Here is a 20,257-nt window from a genome sequence, read left to right as displayed (position 1 = left end):
AGAAGTACAATAGAATTGCAGAAAGGGCAGATCATACTTCATTAATGATATCTGTGAGGAGACAGAACAACATCATAATCACAATCAAGCTTGTGATTCAAGAAATTCACAAGTTTCACCAGTGCATTTAATCCTCACATGCAGTTAGCGAGTGATGAGAATGACAACCTTATCAGACACAAAAAAGAAGCTGTTGTGAAGTGGAAACAGTGCTGTGAAAAGTTATTTTCTGGTATTAACAGTACTGAAAGTCAGGCAGTTGAAATTACATTGGAACCTATGATCTTATGCAGCAAAATAGAGAACCAGTCAGCATTGGAAGAACTATAAATCTGCTGGTCTTAATGGTATATCTGGTGAGAAGAACAAGTAAATGGGACAGGATGGTGTTGATATGCTGCATCTAATGTGTACAAGAATATGGGAAACTGGGGAGTGGTCAAAGCCTCTCTTCATCCCCCTACACAAGAAAGGGTCAGTCAGGAACTGCTACAGCTACTGAATCACTGCTCTCATATTCCATGCAAACAAAATTTTGCTTTACATCTTGAACCAGCATTTCAAGCCATACATTCTGTCTCACATATCCACAAAACAAGCAGGTTTTGTTGAAGGAAAAGGCACTCATGAAAAGGTTCTCAATAAATGACAAATAATAAAAAAATCATAAAAGTTCTATGTTCCTGTCTTCATTTGTTTCCCAGACTACAGGAAAGACTTTGGCTTTGTTGTCTGGAAAAAGTCATGGCAGGTGCTTGCAGAGTTTGGTGTCCCACCACACTTGACTGTGCTGATCAGAAGTCTACACAATAATCACCATGCAGCTGTATGTTCTAACCCTCCACCAACTGCACAACATCTATGCAGAATATGTCATTAGGAATGCTCTTGGTGGTTGGATTAAAAGCACCTCAAGTAGTGGCAACAACCTCTGATTTGCTGACAACACTGTGGTTTTAGTCAGCAACAAAGATGAACTTGCTTAGCTATTAGCAAAAGTAAAAGACATTAGTCTATAACATGGAGTGGCATCAATCTCAGCGAGTCCAATCTTGTGATAACTGATTGAGGAGTACAGGTACAAATCATTGGTCAATTAAAGGAACTAGAAGTCATCTATTCTTTCATCTATCTTGGGGCAACCAACTGTAATATGAGAAGCTGTGAAGATGAGATATGAAGATGGATCACACTATGGCATAAAAACCTCACCAGGATCTGGCAGAGCTTGTTGAAACACTCATGTTTTCTGTCTTCTTTTAGGGTTGCAAGACATGGACCCTTAAAGCCAGAGACAAACAGCACATTAACACATTTGAGCTTTGGAGCTGGACACTGCACATAAAGTGGACTGAAAGAAGAACAAATGTGTCCATTATTGAGCTTCTCAATATCTCCATGTGCCTTTCTTATTCTCTCAATCAAAAAATTCTCCACATCTTTGGCCATATTGTAAGAGGATATGGAGAAAACCTAGAGAACATAATCATGGAAGGTAAGACAGCAGGCAAGGAACTGGGGGAAGAGTAGCAAACAGGTGGATTGATCAAATCAAGAGGACTCTGGCCTTGGTCTTCAGCAGGCTCTAAGAAACCAGTAACTGTACAGGATGGAGACACTTTGTTCATGGGGTCACAATGCTCAGCAGTGAGCACAATGACCTGTGAAGAATCTATTTTCAAAAAATCTCTTTATTTCACCCTTTTCTTAGACTGCAACAGTTATTACATCAGTCTGTTTGCACATCCTTTTTCTTGTTTTCATGTCTCACAGAATAATTCTCAAAATGCAACATTTCATTGCACCCTTTACACCCTCATTTTCTGTGTGGTTTTTGTATTAAAAGTCCAAGTCTCAGTACCTGGTAATTTACATTGATAGCAAACAGTTACTTTCAGACATATTGGAAGCTTTGTTTTGAAAATTCCATCTCATTCACTAGAATTGCTCCATATTTCCTCTTCTGTTTATTTTTTCTGCTGCCAGTCTAGTTAGAAGCCATCATTTACCACCTTAAATAAACTCATTAAACAACTGTTTGACTGGTTTGAAAAATAAATGAACAAATATGATTTTCACTGAAGGAAATAATATTTTCAAATAGCAAAATTTGAGCCAAATTGCTATTTCTTGGACTATACAATGGCAACAACTGGTTGACAAGATTCTTTATAGATGGCTGGCCCTGAGTATCATTCATTATCAGCAAAAGCCAAACTTGTAAGTGTGAAAGTAGTTTTTTGTCTTGGTAGCAGTGAAAATAAAAGCAAGGAAGGACTGACAATGTGCACTAAATGACATCACCAAAAATATGTATTCCAAAATGAAATAAATATTCTTTTTCTGTTGTTACTATAAAAATAAAGTTTTAATGTCCCTTTTCCAGTTAAAGTTTAGATGGATGGCAGACTTGGTTAAGGTACTGTCTGGTACCACATATCAGGTTACGATCCACTGTACCATGTGCATTTCTTCAAATTAAAATATGTATTTGTGCTTTCGAACATGGTTTGAATACAATAGCATTTCACCATCTTTTTTTGTATTTTTCTCACCATCCATGAAACTGGAAATGCACTGTTACAGTCAAGATTTGTCTTTCATGCTGTACAATTTCACATCAAATTCAACATACAAAACAAGCCAACACACAAACACTTGTAGGTCCCCCCCCCCCTTTTACATGCACACACACACACACACACACACACACACACACACACACACATACACACACACAGGCAGACTTACTGCATCACAATATTAAATTTTACTTCCTTTACTGTTACAATTAGATTGCCACAAGAGATTATCTGTTCAGAGTTTTTTGTGGTCCAAAGAATTATATTACCACAAGATGAAGTAACTGACAACTTTTCATGGCTTAATTCAATAAGTAGACATGAATAAGGGAAAACACTGATACTTTAAGCATCTACAGATGCAGGACAGCTATCATTGCTTGGCAACTCTTCATAATAGCCCGATCGTGAGCACTTGCGTTGTAAACATGCCAGTGCCCTGGAAAGCAAAAGAAGAAAGAAAATATAAACAGCAGTAGACTGTATCTTGTCTTAGATGCATCTATAATAAATAATGAAGACAAATAATAAGCACACTAGACAAAACATTAGTCATATCTGGGAGACATGATGCTAATATCGTGCAGGCTTGATAATGGCCTCAATTCAGTGAGAAAGAGTGTCCACAAGTTTCTTCAGATATGTCATTTCCAGCTGAAGCCACTCATTGCTGATTAGATAAAACTGATGTATCAAATTGTGGGGAATTTGACTGCTATGTTTCACCTACGGTATCAAATAAGGCCACCGTACAGGGTAGCCGTGCGGTCTGAGGCACCTTGTCACAGTTCGCGTGGCTCCCCCATCGGAGGTTCAAGTCCTCCCTTGGGCATGGGTGTATGTGTGTGTTGTCCTTAGCGTAAGTTAGTTTAAGTAGTGTGTACGCCTAAGGACTGATGATATCAGCAGTTTGGTCCCATAGGAACTTACCACAAATTTAAAAAATAAATAAATAAAATTCAAATAAGGCCACTCATTTTTCATGAGATTAATAACAGGTGGTTTAGTAGATCAACTGAGGCATGTCAGGTCCCTGGGTCTTTATCAGGAACATGTACTTGCAGATGACTGTTATATTCTTGGAATTCAGGAGCGTCCACAGCACATTCATCATAAAGACGTCGAAGAAAGGGAAACACTTGGCCACCAAAAACAATTATATAAACACCCTGGTTCATGTTCACAATAATGTGAATCAGTAGGTCCAAGTTACAGAACAAAATACACCCCCCCCCCCCCCCAAAAAAAAAAAACTGAGAGCCACCTCCAGCCAGAAATACACCCTTGACACACTATGATTAAACATCTCACTGCATTGTCTGTGCACTCAAGCTTTTGAAAAGAGGCGTTATTATGTCTCATTGGACCACACTACACACCTCCTGTCAGCTAATGTCTAGTTTCTGCATTACTTAGTCCAATGAAGATGTACAGCTATGGTGTGGCTACAAGCAATGACCTTATGCAAAATGCCTGACTTTTGTTCACAGCATGTAGTTCTCCACACAATGTTTGCTTGGAAACTGGCTGAGATTTATCTGATTCACTGAAAGTAGTAATCCCTGTAGGGATAATACCTACTGCTTCCCAATATATTTATTCCTTAACAAAATTTGTCATTAAAAATTTATCACTTTTTTAAACCAAAATCTCAGTTCATGGATCAATACTAAAAATAAGAATAATCTTCACAAGGATTTGAAGTCACTTACTTTTGTACAAAAAGGTGTATATTATTCAGAAACACAAATTTTCAATAACTTTCCTGCAGCACTAAAAAGCTTAACAACCAATGAAATTCAGTTTAAGAGAAGCCTAAAGGATGTGTTTGTGTGTGTGTATGTGTGTGTGTGTGTGTGTGTGTGTGTGTGTGTGTATGTGTGTGTAAAGTACAATCTAACTTCTGCAGCATTTCAGTGCAGTAATGTTTTCATTGTAAATAAGAATTGTGGTATTTCTATTATATGTTTATCACCTTATAAATAAAAAAACTTTTTTTTTTATTTTAAATTCAGTGCATTAATGCGATCTTAGTAAATGAGTGTTGTAAAATGATCCTTTCATATAGTTTTCATTAAAATAATAAAAATAAAAAATAAAAAAAGACGATGACGATGATCATTCTACTTGGGACCTGTGGAATATACATTAGCTTATTTGCTTTAGTTGTAAATATTTGCCATGTATTATTGTTTTTCTGACATGTTCTACACCCTGGAGGACTCCCTCACTATGGATCAATTGGAATGAAAGTAAATCTAATCTAATGCCATTTTTTGTACATACACTAGGCAGTCTGCATTGATACATCAACAAATCAGCAGCTTCAGTCATGGTGTAATCATCAGCACATACAACATGATGGCTCTTTTTTACCATTTTGTCACATTGCTATATCAACCCACCTTATTATGATTCCATACAACTGACTGACACGTGCACACTACTTCTCTGCCATGACTTGCATCATCAATGGAGTGTCACATGATCAACTGGTACCAGTTACACACCATCTATGGTGATATATAGTGACCAGCTTAATAATTATCCAACAGTGTCATCCCTACTGGCTGTCTCTGATGTTATGGGTATGTACACATCAATAGTTGAGCAGCTCTGATAAACATAGTAGTGTCAATAACAAATAGTCGTGGAAACCTACACTCACTCTAACACTTTCTTTTGGCAATGATGAGTTAGTAGTAGTGTTACAATATGCATTAATGAATTCATTCTTGTTGACATTTTCATGTGATCAATGTTATATCTATAAAGCAGAAATATTTATTCCTGTTGGTGGAGAAAGCTAATTCTTGAATGTCTATGTATGTGTGTCTACTGATGACAAAGGCCTTGATGGCCGAAAGCTATAATTGTGTGAATATTTTTGTTGTGCCTGTCGCGACTCAGCATCTCTGCCATATGGTGAGTAGCAACTTTCCTTCTCTGGTATTGTTAAAGTGGTAAAAGTTATGGAGAAAAATATCGAGACAGGTAGAAAAAGTAATTTTAAGTTATACAAGCTGGGAACTGAAACAGTTGTGGCTTAGAAAAAGACCGATGGAGATTCAAGAATTGCAAAAAGTCAGGAACTAACACAACAAAATTGTATTTCATAGATAAGCCAGGGGAAGTCCCTAGCAAGAAGATTTACAAAATAAAGGAAATAAGACAAAACAAGAAACTACACAGACAAGTACTGGAGGCAAAGAGGAAGCAGACACTAAGGGCTAAAATGGATGAAACACAGCTAAAATGCAGAAAAAGATGGATGAAAACACTAGACACTTTGATAAAAAGATAACACAGCTGAAATGAGGCAAGTAAAAACTCAGCAAGCAGAATCCATCACTGAGTGGAATGAGCATATCTAAAAATGTAAATAATGGAGTCATGTCCATGAAATAAGAATCCTGCAGGTTGAAGAAGTTGCACCAAAAATTATAGCCAGTCAACTCACTTTTTGAAACTTACTGACAGATTAAAACTGTGTGCCGGACCGAGACTCGAACACGCGACCTTTGCCTTTCGCGGGCAAGTGCTCTACCAACTGAGCTACCCAAGCACGACTCACGCCCCGTCCTCACAGCTTCACTTCTGACAGTACCTCGTCTCCTACTTTCCAAACTTTACAGAAGCTCTCCTACGAACCTTGCAGAACTATCACTCCTGAAAGAAAGGATATTGCGGAGACATGGCTTAGCCACAGCCTGGGGGATGTTTCCAGAATGAGATTTTCACTCTGCAGATGAGTGTGAGCTGATAGTTCTGCAAGGTTTGCAGGAGAGCTTCTGTAAAGTTTGGAAGGTAGGAGACGAGGTACTGGCAGAAGTGAAGCTGTGAGGACGGGGCGTGAGTCGTGCTTGGGTAGCTCAGTTGGTAGAGCAGTTGCCCGCGAAAGGCAAAGGTCCTGAGTTCGAGTCTTGGTCCGGCACACAGTTTTAATCTGCCAGTAAGTTTCATATCAGCGCACAGCGCACACTCCTCTTCCACACTACCTATGAACATGTTCTCCTTACCCCCACCCCCACTTTCTGTTCATGTCCTCCCCCTTTCTCTCACCACATTATCACTCCTACACTAGGACACTGCTGGGTCTTACCCGCACAGTATTTCTTTCCAGGTAGTAATATGTGTACAAATTCTGGCTGATATCAAACCAGAGGTTCACGACGAATTCTTTCCCTCAGCTTTTCCCACATATGGACATGACACATATATTTAATATATTTGTACAAAAATGTCATGTGTACACATGAAATTTATGTACAAATATATTAAATATATGTCACATGTCCATATGTGGGAAAAACTGAGGGAAAGATTTCACCCTGCAGTTTTGTTTCCATGTAGTTCAATGTCTATGATGTCATATCTCCTGAACGGAACGTCACACTAAGAGATAAGGAGCAATCAAAAACCTTTTGTTCAAAAGCCATACAGTCTAGAATCAGTATGCCACACAGGAAAAATCACTGTGAGCACTGAGGCAATCGCCCCAATGAAGCACCATGTTGAAGAAAATCATCACGCACTTCGCATGAAGAAGTCCTTAACTGCCTGCTGCACATTTTTGTCCAACAGGAATCTACAACCCTTCAAGGACTTTTTAAGGGACTGTAAGTATGATAATCATGTAAGGAGGAACTGAGTGAGGTGGTACAGTGGTTAGCACACTGTACTCACATTCGGGAGGATGACGGTTCAATCCTGCGTCCGACAATCCCGATTTAGGTTTTCTATGAATTCCCTAAATTGCTTCAGGCAAATGCCGGGATGGTTCCTTTGAAAGGGCATGGCCAGCTTCCTTCCCCATTCTTCCCTTATCTGATGAGACCAATGACCTCACAGTTTGGTCTCTTCCCCCAAATAACCCAACCCCAACATAAGTAAGACTATATGGCAAGTGCTTGAGTGTCTCCCACTTGAGTTGGTATAACTTCTGCATTACAAAACTTGTGATATGGAGACCTGCACTATCATGAAGTAGCAGCACCTCTTGGCACACCATTCAATGAACAGTGGTTTTCAACAGACACGCTGCGCACCCACATTCTTCATTTTCCAATAGATGTCTACCATAGTTTGTCCTACAGCCACCAAGAAAGAGTAACTGCTTGTTGGTCCTGTATGAACGCATTTGGTGATAATGTCATCATAGTTCACATTTCTGCATTTACCACAAGGATATCAGAGGGACATGACTGCCCACTAATCCCTACCCTACTTGTTGGTGCCTATATACCCACATCAGAAACACTGTTGCACATCTGCTATAGCCATGCCCATAAATGGAAGCTTTATGATCATCCCCTACATAATTTCACAGGTACATGCAGCACCATATGCGGATATGGCCTGCTAAATATGTTGTGAATAGAGTTAGTAGCAAAGAGGTAACACATATGAACATCATGCAAGATGCAGCAGTTTTTCGAGCATCTGTGTTTATGGCATCATATCTCCTAAACTATCTGTCATACAATGATACTAATTTGCAGGTACATTCAATGGTAGAGGGGAATACTGTCTGCAAAATTTGTCACAAATACAATTAGAAGTAAATAAGTAATAAATTAGAACATCACATCTAATGCAGCAGTTTCACTACATGGAGATCAAAAATGTAGTAAGTGATAAATTTTTTCCTTTCATCTTTTTGTGGCAGTTGTCACAGAGAAAAAATTTCATATATGTTTGAAATTATGTGTAAAGTTTGTTGCAAGTCACTAATTGCTCTCATTCTCAAACACTGGGTGAATAAAGTCTGGGTATTTGCACATCATGGGCTACACTACTTCTATACTCAGTATCTCTGACTAAAAAAAAGATCAGAACTGCAGATTTTGAGATGTGATACAGTAGAAATTTTGTTGATGTTGAAGTGAGGTAAAACAAATTTGTATTCACACTCCTAAACTCCTCAGAAAAGCAATAAAATAACATTTTAAGAGTCCAAATTTCAAAAACTCTCACAAAATATCACTGTACCAGAGCCTCTTTTTTTTCTGAAGCATTACACACACACACACACACACACACACACACACACACAAATGTGTATGGATCCTTTTTTATGCTATCCCTACCCTTTCTTGATTAATAATTATATTGGAACATTTACTATTATTGACATTAAGAGTCACCTGTGACTCCCTCCACAATGGGTGGGTAAATATTTATATCAAATTCAGTTGTACCAAATTTGAGTACTTACAATGAGAGTCCAACATTAACAGCGTAGAAAACTGCAGACATCAGGTAGAATGCCCCAGCAAAACTTGCAATGGTGGCATTGTACACAGCTGTGTAGAGAGGCGATGCTACCAGTGGCATAACAGACTCCAGTGCTGCAGTCAGGGAGAATACACTACCTGTAACAAAAGGAATTGGTCTTTTTAACCAATGAATATTTATTACTATCAGACAAAAGAAAATAAACATCAATTTTATCCCATTTATCAAAGATAAGTAGTCAGATAGCATGAAAAGATGAAACCAAGGCTAAAAATTTATATGCTTTTTAAAATCAGCAAACATACAGATTACATAAGCCAGCCAGCCAACAACAGATTACATAAGATTGTAGTTACGATGTTACTTCCTCAAGTGACATTGGGAAGTCCACATGCAATGTGCAAAATGTGAACATCAACATAGACAATAATATTAGGTTGGTACATACGTTCATAAAGTTTTTGTTTTTTATGCTGGTATTCCAGTTGCTATGAGTTTATTTATCAATTATCATTTTGATTTGTAGTTCACTGTTGCTATTTGAGTTTCTATGTTGTCCTTTGTCATTTGGAGATAGTGAGTGGACCCTTGAACACTAGAAAATGGAGTGACAAGTGGAGAAATCTGAATATTTCTGACATATTCTTCTGTTTGAGTTTAATAGAATGGTGACAGCAGTGGAAGCACCCAGAAACATTTTCACCAGGTATGAGGATAATGCCACTGGGCAGCGAAAGGCAAGGAAACAATTTTCTCATTTTAAGGAGAATCGTTTTGACATTAGTGGCTCTCCACATTCAGGAAGACCTCTGCAGCTGATGAAGATCATTATTCCACAATGATCCTAATCAGTGTACTTGAGAACTCTCAAATACAATAAACTGTTATCATTCCACCATCATGTGACATTTGCATACAATGAGGAAGGTTCAAAAATCGATTATATGGGGACCACATGCTCTATACCAAAATCACAAAAATCAGGGGGTGGCCATATGTGCACCTCTGCTTGCTCATTATCAATTGGCTCATGAAAGATATCAACCATTCCTATCCTGTATCATTACTGGTGATGGGAAATTGTGTCTTTATGCTAACATAAGGAAAAGAAATGAATAGTTGCACCCAAACAATGCAGTAACTCCCCAATACACAGACCGGCATGCATACACAAAAGAGAATGTTATGCATCTGGTGGAACAGCAACAGTGTGGTGTACTACAATGGTTTCCTTGAGATGTAACCATCATTGCTGACATTTGTTGTCAACAACTGAGATGTCTCACAGATGCAATCCAAGAACAACAAGTAGGAAGACTATGTGAAGTGATGCTACTCCTCTATAATCTCTTCCCACATTCTGCTATACTGACAAAAAACACTATACGGGAGCTGGGTTGGGAAGTCATTCTGCAGCCACCTTATTCATCTGATCTTGCACACCCTCAGATTTTCACCTATTCCACTCTCTACTGAAAAAATTTCCAAAAACTTGCTTTCCAAAGGAAAATGTGTCCAAACATGGCTCAATGAGTCCTTTGTCTCAAAACCATGTGATTCCTACAATCGCAGAAACAAAAATTTATCCCAGTATAGGCATATTCTTGTAAATAGTGAAGGAGAAAATATTATTGTTGACTAAAGTCTCTGTGGTATGTATATGTTGTATTTATTACACGTATGGAAAAATGCTACAAACTTATGCACCGGCCTAATATATAAAATTTATACATTACAATTAATATACTTATGATCATGAGGAAACCACACTGTCTTACAAAAATAAATGGGTGTGTGAGTTGTGCTTCTGTGAATGTGTGTGTGTATGTTGTCTAATTCAGAAGAAGGGCTTTTGGCCATAAGCTTTCTTGTTTAGCAGTCCTCCTGTTGTGCCTCTCAGCAACATAACAGCTCCTCTATATGGCGAGTAGCACTCTTCCTTTTCATAATACAGTATTGTCATTATTCCATCCTGGGTTTTCCATTGATAAAAATAAAAATATTTTTATATACAGATATGATAACAGCGGTAATGCAGGACAGACTCTAATAATTGATAAGAAACTAGAAGCTAATATGAATAACGAATGCCTTCATTATTACACCCAAGATAAGATACACAAAAAAGGCCTTCTCTTGCTGCACTGTATTTTATTTCTCCCAGATGTGTTTCACCTTTTTTCACTTTAATGCAGCACCACTGGGATCTAGAATGATACAGTTTTGCTTTTATATGTGTTATTTGTAGATTATAAAACAGTTAAAATCTGATTTTTTATGTAAATACACGATTACTTACAGTTCATCATGTTTTTAGTTAGCATCTGCATTTCCTCTCATCTGGCCACATGCTGGAGGTTGCACTACAGCTCTGTTTACAAAACATAAGTATATTTTTATGTTCTGAACTTTTTTCTTCCCACTTTTCATCTTGTTTGCCTTTTTTGTTGTGATGCACTATCAGTATTCTGTCACTAATTATAGATATTTGATCCAAAACTGTGACTTCAAGATGTAGCTACTTTGAGTTCACTAAGTGTCTCATCCTGTTTGGCTTGTTTACATACATGTTGCCAACCTAACAAACTATATGCTGCAAACTAACATCTCTCCCCCCACCCCCCACACCCCCACCCACCCACCCACCCACCCACCCACCCACCCACCCACATACACACACACACACACACACACACACACACACACACACACACACGGGAGGGAGTGGATGGTTGTAGGATATTGAATGCAAATGTCATAGCTGTCAGAGAATGGTTGTTCAGCTGATTTGAGTTTTGGTTTAAATATTTTGTGGAAAAATTCACAGATGAGTGAATGGAAAGGGTTCAGGTGGTACTATTACTATTACTGTGATAATAGACCTCTATTGTAGTGTTGCTCTATTTTTTTACTTACTAGTGTAAACAATAAGTTGTTTGTCATGTGTACTTGATAATTCAACTGGGATTTCTGATAGATTTTCTTTATGTGGTAATTTTGTTGCAGGAATAGGGGTTGTTCTTTATTGCTGGTCCTAACTATTTTCACATCTTCTTCTCTAGTGGTTGGTTTGTGATGGTGTTCTCTTAGGTGTTGTGCATATGTGGAGTGGTTTTTCCCATTCTTCCATGCTATCATACGTTCTTTGTATCTGACATCAAATGTTCTGCCTGTTTGTCCTGTGTATCTGCCATCACAAGTGTTGCACTGTAATTGATATACATCTGCTTTCTGTGCTTGCTGCGGACGATGGCCATGCAAACAAACTCGACAGTACCATATAGCCTACTAGCTCCATAGGTGATGAGAGCTGGAAGGAATAAATTATGAGATAAAAGAAATTATTCAGATAGTTAAGGGAGATGAGATTTTACTATGAAGGGAGAATGGAATTCAATAGCACTACAAGGACTGGATGGGAAAGGAGATAAAGGGGAAGTTGCCTAGAAAACTTTTGTTCAAAGAATAGTTTAATCATAGCTAACATCATATGGTGGTTTAAGATTTTTTGCAGAAGGTGGTAAATGTGGAAGTGACCTGGAAATACTGGAAGGTTTCAGGTAGATGGCACAATGGTAAGACAAATCAAATACTGGAAAACCTAGGTTGGAGTAACTACAATGTTATGGAAAGGTAGATTGCTGCTCACCATATAGAGGAGATTTTGAATTGCAGACTACAACAAAAAGAGTGCTACAAATTTGAGCTTTTGACCACAAGCTCTTCTTCTAAGTCAGAAAACAAACACACATTCAAAAAAATGTTCAAATGTGTGTGAAATCTTATTGGACTTAACTACTAAGGTCATCAGCCCCTAAGCTTACACACTACTTAACCTAAATGATCGTAAGGACAAACACACACACCCATGCCGGAGGGAGGACTCGAACCTCCGCCGGGACCAGCCGCACAGTCCATGACTGCAGCGCCTTAGACCGCTCGGCTAATCCCGCGTGCAAACACACATTCACACAAGCACAATTCTCTCACATATGAGCACTGCCTCTGACTGCTAAGGGCAGACTGCATCTAGCAGCTATACCTGATTGTGGAGGGGGAGGGTTAGCAATCTGTGGATGGTGTGGGTAAGGAGGAGGCTGGGGAGGAGGGAGGGGGAGGAATAGTAGGAGGGCAAGTGTAGTGCCAATTATGAATGCAGTTGGGAGGTTGGAGGATGGGAGGGTGGGTGGAAAAAGAGAGAAGCAGAGGAGGGGGGAAAAACTAATGGGCATGTTGGGGGAACAAAGACTGGTAGTGCTAGAGTGGGAGGAGGAAAAAGCATATGAGAATGTAGGATATACTGCAGGGACATTTCCCACCTGCACAATTTTCAGTTATAGGATTCGTAGGTGATGAGAAGGGTTTGATCACATCCTTGATGTTATTCAGCACTGAACACGCAGTGAAGAAAAAGGAGAGATTTGGAAAGGGAATTAATGTTCAGGAAAGAAAATTAAAACTTTGAGGTTTATCAGGACATTGCAAGTCTGTCAAAGATGACAAAAGACTTGGAAGAACAGCTGAATGGAATACATAATGCCTTGAAGAAACATTACAAGATGAACATCAACAAAAGTAAAATTAGATTAATGAAATGTAATCAAATTAACTCAGGTGATACTGAGGGAATTAGGTAGCAGTAGATGAAAATTGTTATTTGAGCATCACAATGAGTGATGGTGGAAGAAATAGAAAGGATATAAAATGCAAAATTGCAACAGCAAGAAAAGAAGTTCTGAATATATATTTCAGTGTTAACAAATATTTTCAGTAGCTGTTTGTCTGAGGTGTGGTTTTGTGCAGAAGTGTAGTGTGGATGCTAAACAGTTACAACAGGATGAGAATAGAAGCTTTTTAAATGTATTGGTGCAGAAGAATGCTGAAAATTAGAGTGGTCAAACTGTATAACTAATGAAGATGTACTGAAACTAATTGTGGAGAAAAAACTTTATGGCACAATTTAACTAAAAGAAGTGACTGGTTGATAGGAACATCCTGATGCATCAAGCAATCAACAATTTGGTAATGGAGGGAAATGTAGAGGCACACCAAGTGTTGTCAACAGTAAAAAGGTTCAAATGGATGTAGAAGGCACTAGTTTTCTTGAGATGAACAAGCTCACACAGGACAGATTAGCAAGACTAGCTGCATCAGTCTAATCCTCGGACTGAAGACGATGACAATATCCTACAGATATCAACAGCTTTTTCTTCACATAATCTAATTCATTTATTATCAGGTGCAATTGGCACAAGAATCTTAAATATACAGCATTTTTATTCAAAAGAAAGTGCTTTCAATTTACAGTTTTGCGTTTCATATTAAATGTTTCAGTTTCAATAGTCATAAAAGCATTGGAACAAGCTGCAGGCCAAGATCTTGAAGAAAAACTATTAATTTATGTAGAAGATGTGGTCATAACACCCAAACCATGAGAAGACCACTGTCATATACTACATAAGTTATCAACTCCCTTATATTACCATGGAGTCCCTACAAAACTGTGCAAATTATAATTTGAAAGAGAAGAAATAAAGTTTTTAGGAGACAATGTAAACACTCAAGCCATACTAGCAGATTACCATTGATTAATAGTGATCAGATGATGGTCAGAATCAATGTGTAATAACCAATTGAAATCATATTTAGAGTTGATTGGTTTCTACAAGATGTACTTTGAGGATTGAGTGTTAAACACGCCTCACTCACTAACACATTTGTAACAAAAATTCAATGGAAGTGGACTTCAGAACATAGACAGAATTTCAAAAAAGCAGTGAAGTTTATCTAATATTCCCTAAAATAAACAAAAGTATTAATATGATAAACTAATTATTTGATTTCAACAAGAAAATAAGAGAAATATAAGGAACTGTGGGGTAATTAGCACAGGAGGTAAAATGGGCTATGGTCACTTTCCCAAGTAATGGGTGGATATTTAATTTTTATGGTGTTTTCAAAATTGAGTAAAGTATTTTATCTTTGTAAAATAATGTACTGCATATCATTCACAAAGATTTGTCAGATAGAGCTAGGCTGTATGACAAATACATTAGAGCATACAGATTTCACATGAGTACTTGTTTCTGAATGTTCAGTTAATCTTTCATTTTAGCATATGTGGACTGGTTGCCCCCTACAGATTTATAAAATGGGGCAACAGCCCCATATATTGGTAATAACCAGGCCATGTGGGAGCCAGCTGCACCATAAAAGGTCCAGCTACCTCATTAAAAAAAGCTCTTCTGATATTATTATTTGTAGATTAAAAATCAAATAAAGAAAATTTTGGTATTAAAATTATCACAATATATAATCAGCACAGATCATGGCGTGTACACACAAAAGGGGAAAAGGGGGTTGGATTTACTTACAGTACTGCAGACATGGAGCACTCTCTAGATGCTGTGAAAAACATTAATAAGGCTAATCGTGGTGTGGCAGTTTTCTATAATACTCCTCACTCCACGTTAAAACGTTATGTCAATAGTACACAAGGGCAGGAGCACAATCGCTAGAAGGGGGCAGAGGTAACTTATCTATCTCCAAAAGATTAAGAAGACTGGCAAATCTCCTTCAAGATACACATAAAAACCACAGGAGACAAGGCCAAAAATTGGCCATTAAAACTGACAAGATAAAAACTACTACTTACAGGCTTCCACTAATATACATGAGAATATATCACTGTGCACTCTTTGAATCCATAACATGTTTCATGGGAAGCACACAGGCACGTAAACTCCTCTTGGCAACAAACAGAACTACTGTGAGGTGCACACAGACGAGTGATCTATGGTTGCTGACATTACTATTAGGTACCACACTGCAACACATTGAATGAAGACAGGCTTCAGGGACAAAATAAGAGCAATCACAGAAGATGACCTCACTAATAAAGGCCATCTTAAAGATGGTGGGTGGATACATGATAAAGGAAGTGGGACACATGCAATAAGGGCCAGAGACCCTACTATTACTTCCCAAACATAAGGGAAAGATTAGGAATAAAATACACAACCCCAAACAGAAGAACAGTATATTTCCTAACACGATATGGTCTTCATCCAATACACTAACATCAGATGAACATCTGCCAGGGCCAAGAAAACAAATTGGCTCTCCAAAACATGTGATACTATACTGCATCTCACGCACCATGCAGGACAACAAAGGCTGATACACCACTACAAATACAAATCTCTCAAGAATCCAGACCAAAGGGCAGACCTAGCAGAATAGCAGACATTATTTCAAGAACATTACAAGAAGAATATGGAAGGGAAAAGTCATATAAACACACATCCAGACAAAACATAATCATGACACTAAATGTCAGCACTCAAATGCAGAAACTGAAACATTATACCGGGTGGTTATAAGTAAAGTGCAGCTTTTCTCAAAGGTTCAGTGTGGACTGTAATTACCATATTGCAGCAAAAATTAGTAGATATGCTAATGCGTTAATGTGAAATCGATTTATGCTAGAAAAAATTAGTTGCAAATTTGGCCACCAGATGCAAATCTGATACTGTGAGTGCAGGACTGATGAATAGAAATATTCCACATGTAATGGATTAGGATCAGCTTGTGGACAGAAAAGGTCAAGCAAGTGAGAAAGGCACAATGTTTATTTTATTATTAACCACCACTTACACAATTTGTTCAACATGAGCAATGGAAACATTGATGAGATGGTCATCCATAAAATGATGTGATCAGCAGATGCTTGCAGCAGTTCCAGTGAAATGTGAGCAATGTGTTTCTGTCTTCAGATGAGGTACAGACTGAATGTGTCCTGATAAAGGCATTCTTTTAGATATCCCCAGAGCCAAAACTACACGGATTCAAATCAGATGAATTTGCAGGCCATTCATGTGGAAAACCTCTGGAGATAACATGTGTTTGGAAGGTCGCATTAAGCAGATTTTTCACTGGACAAGTGACATGAGGTGTTGCCCCATCTTGCATAAAAACAGTGGTTTCCACACAGCTGTGCTCTTCCAAAGCAGGAACCACATGCCATAATGTGCAGACATCATGATACATTTGACAAGTCCTATGGGAGTATTCTCATCAAAGAAGAATGGACCGAGCATAAAGATGCTTGTGAATCAACATCACACAGTTATGTAGGGTGAGAGCAACAGAAATTCATGCACAACACACAGTTTAACAGTACCCCAAATTTAGCAGTTCTGTCTATTCACTGCACCCTGTAGTGCAAAATGAGCTTCGTCACTCCATGAATATTGCCCAGCCACATGTCATAAATTTCAATCTGTGCCACATACCAAAGAGTAAATTCACAGCATTGCTGCAAACCATGAAGTTTCACTTGATGAACCATCTGGCTCTTGTACAGATACCAGTGTAATATAGAGTGCAAAACTATCCATACTGCTGACACTGAATGAGCACTAGTACAACCCAGGGAACATGGTGCACTGTCACTTACACTAACAGCAATCCCATCAACAACTTCCACTGGAATAGAACTTCTTCTTGTTCCAGGTGCCACAACAAGCTCACCTATGTTTCTTAATTTCATCATCATCATCATCTTTAAGACAATTAATGACATCAGGCCTGTCCTCAGACCTTTCAGTCAGTGATACTCTCTCAATGAAGCACTGTAATTGTTGCCATTCACATAAAACAGTTTTACTAACAGCACACCATCTCTCTTCTCAATAGCCATACTGTTTGCACACGTTATGGCTTGTTTAATGACAGCATGGATGTCATAACATCATACAAATAATATACAGCAATGTAGGAAAAGATAGTGTGCTATTTAATGTAAAGAAGGTGAAGGAGAAGGAATAATAGTGTATGGATAGCTCGCAAGACAAATATTGTCCATTGGAGTGTGTAGAATGCTAACAGGCACATCATCAGGAGATTGCGGGGCAGTGTTCTGGGACAGGGAGGTGGGGAAAAAAGGGGCAAAAAAGGAGAGGAGGGGGAAAGATGGGCCGGTGCATTGACAGAGGATGGCAAACAAAGAGCGTGGGAGACAAGAATGGGGAGAAGATGATAGGGCAGAGGGGGTGGAAGCTGTTGGGTCAAGAGTGTGGGGACAGTGTGTTGCCATAAGTTGAGGCAGGGATAATTATGGGAGTGGACAATGAGTTGTAAGGATAACTTCCATCTGTGCAGTTCAGAAAAGCTGCTGGTGAAGGGAAGGATCCAGATGGCTTGGGTAATGAAGCAACCATTGAAATCAAGTGTGTTATTCTCAGCTGCATGTAACGCCACAGGGTGGTCTTAGCCACAGTTTGGCAGCTGCCATTCATCCTGGTGGACAGTTGGTTGGTAACCATACCAATACAAAAAGCTGTACAATGATTGCAGCAGAGCTGGTAAATGACACGGCTGCTTTCACAAGTGGCCAAGCCCCTTAAGGGGTAGGTTAAACCTGTGACAGGCCTGAAACAGGAATTGCTAGGTGGGTGGATTGGACAGGTCTTGCAACAGGGTCTTCTACAGGGATACGATCCTTGTGGCAAGGGGTTCGGATTGCAAGTGGCACAGGAATGGACTAGGATGTTGTGGGGGTTGGGTGGGCAATGGAACACCACTTTAGGAGGGGTGGGGAGGACCTAAGATAGGAAGTCACTCATTTCAAGGCATGATGATAGGTAACTAAAGTCCTGGCGAGGATGTGATTTAGCTGTTCCAGTTTGGGGTGGTATTGGGTGATGAAGGGGGCACTCCTTTGTGGCTGATTCTTTGGGGTGGTGGGAGGATTTGGAGTGTGAAGGAAAATGGCACCGGAGATCAGTGTACAGACTAGGTATAGGGGATAGTGACTGTGTGTGAAGGCCTTGGTGAGATCCTCAGCAAACAGCAAGGGAGTTCTTGTCACTACAGATACAGTGTCCTTGGGTGGCCCTGCTGTATCGGACATACAGCCTGGCTACCTGAGGACAGCTCTTCTCCTCTTTTGCTCCTTTTTCCCCAGAAAGGAGTCCAGTATTTAGCAATGCATATTTTCAATAGGTTACCAGCAACCACTGAGAGTTAAGTTTCAGACAAGGCACAATTTAAACATAATGTAAAAGAATTTTTGGTGGCCAACTCCTTCTATACCATCCATGAGTTTCTCAACAAGTGCAGTAGACCATTTTAATGAAAATTTATTATACTTTAATTGTTGACAATACTTGGTTGTAACAGCATGGTAACTACCTACTGTGTGAATGATGGATGTATGGAAAGCAGATGTAAGTCTTAAGTCTGTACGTAGTGGATGTTTAATTTTAAATCTTGTACATAATCTGACTGTTCTTCACTGAGGATCACTGAGATGGGTAATTTACTTTAATTTTTGACAATACTTGGTTGTAATAACCAAGAAACTAGCAAATGTCTGAATGATGGATTTAATTAAAGCAGATGTAAGTATTAAACCTGTAAATATTAGAAGTTTACATTTAATTCATGTACATTATTTTACTGTTTATTGACTGAGGATCATTAAAATTAATGAAACTCAAGTTTTTCTTATTACATTTTTGCAATGTGTTTATCTGACATGTTACACACCCAGGAGGATTCCCTCTTTTATGGGTCTATGGAATGAATAATTAATCTAATCTAATCTAATCTACCTTCCTCCACCACAACCTTCTCATGCTGTGCCTGTTGGCAATCTAATCCCTGTACACCCTGCCAGACAGCATTCATCTTGCCCCCACCCACACACTACTATCCATTCTCCATCACCTTCCCTGCCCCCACTGGATTGTTATTTGTGTCCCACGTGACAGTTGCATTTCTGGAGTTGGTAACCATGTGCATGAGGTGTGCTCACTTATGTGTATGAATTGTGTGTGTTTCTCTTTCGATGATGAAGGCTGTGGCCAAAAGCTTTATGTAAGAGTCTTTTAATCATGCCTGTCTGCAACTTAACATGTATTCTTTATAGTAAGCAGTAATCTATCTTTTCCCACACTATCGATATTCCCACCTAGTGTTTCCATTGTTTGAAACAGTATACAGCATCAGATTTGCAACTGGTGGTCAAAATTGGAACTAATTTTCTTCCATCATAAATCGGTTCTGCACAAATACATTAGCATATCTACCAAGTTTCCCTGCCATATGATAATTGCAGCCCACTATGGCCCTCTGTGAGTACCTGCATGTAGTTATAACCACCTGGTATATGAAACAAAAAGAGAAGATGAAGCACACACACATTCAGACAAGGTAACACATAACACAAATGTATCTATAAAACTACATACTTATGCATAACTGTTCTTGGCCATGCATTGCTATGGCTCAGTCTGGTTAAATAGAAAAGGAAAAAAAGAGAAAGCACACATCTATAATCTGCACGATAATTGTATATATATCGTAATCTCCTTCTCTTCCCTGTCTCTGAGAACCTCCTCCTCTCCCTATCTTTGCCTATTTCCTCCTTCTCC

At 38.8% G+C, this 20,257-nt stretch overlaps 1 protein-coding gene across 2 annotated transcripts in view; it reads right to left on the bottom strand.

The window, feature by feature from the left end:
- Positions 1-2,687: 2,687 nt before the first annotated feature.
- Positions 2,688-20,257, bottom strand: part of LOC126175459 (proton-coupled folate transporter-like) — a 254,716-nt gene continuing 237,146 nt past the window's right edge. For both annotated transcript variants that reach the window (XM_049922264.1, XM_049922263.1), the window contains 2 exons: positions 8,800-8,956; positions 2,688-3,021 (listed from right to left, as the gene is read on the bottom strand). In XM_049922264.1, the coding sequence (XP_049778221.1) occupies positions 2,928-3,021; positions 8,800-8,956 (251 nt within the window). In that variant the 3' untranslated portion in view covers positions 2,688-2,927. The remainder of the gene's footprint in view (positions 3,022-8,799; positions 8,957-20,257) is intronic.

Source organism: Schistocerca cancellata, chromosome 3 (assembly GCF_023864275.1).
Source record: "Schistocerca cancellata isolate TAMUIC-IGC-003103 chromosome 3, iqSchCanc2.1, whole genome shotgun sequence".
NCBI classification, from domain to species: Eukaryota; Metazoa; Arthropoda; class Insecta; order Orthoptera; family Acrididae; genus Schistocerca; species Schistocerca cancellata.
The sequence above is the reverse complement of the archived record's forward strand: the minus strand, read 5'-3'. Positions and strand labels throughout refer to the sequence as shown.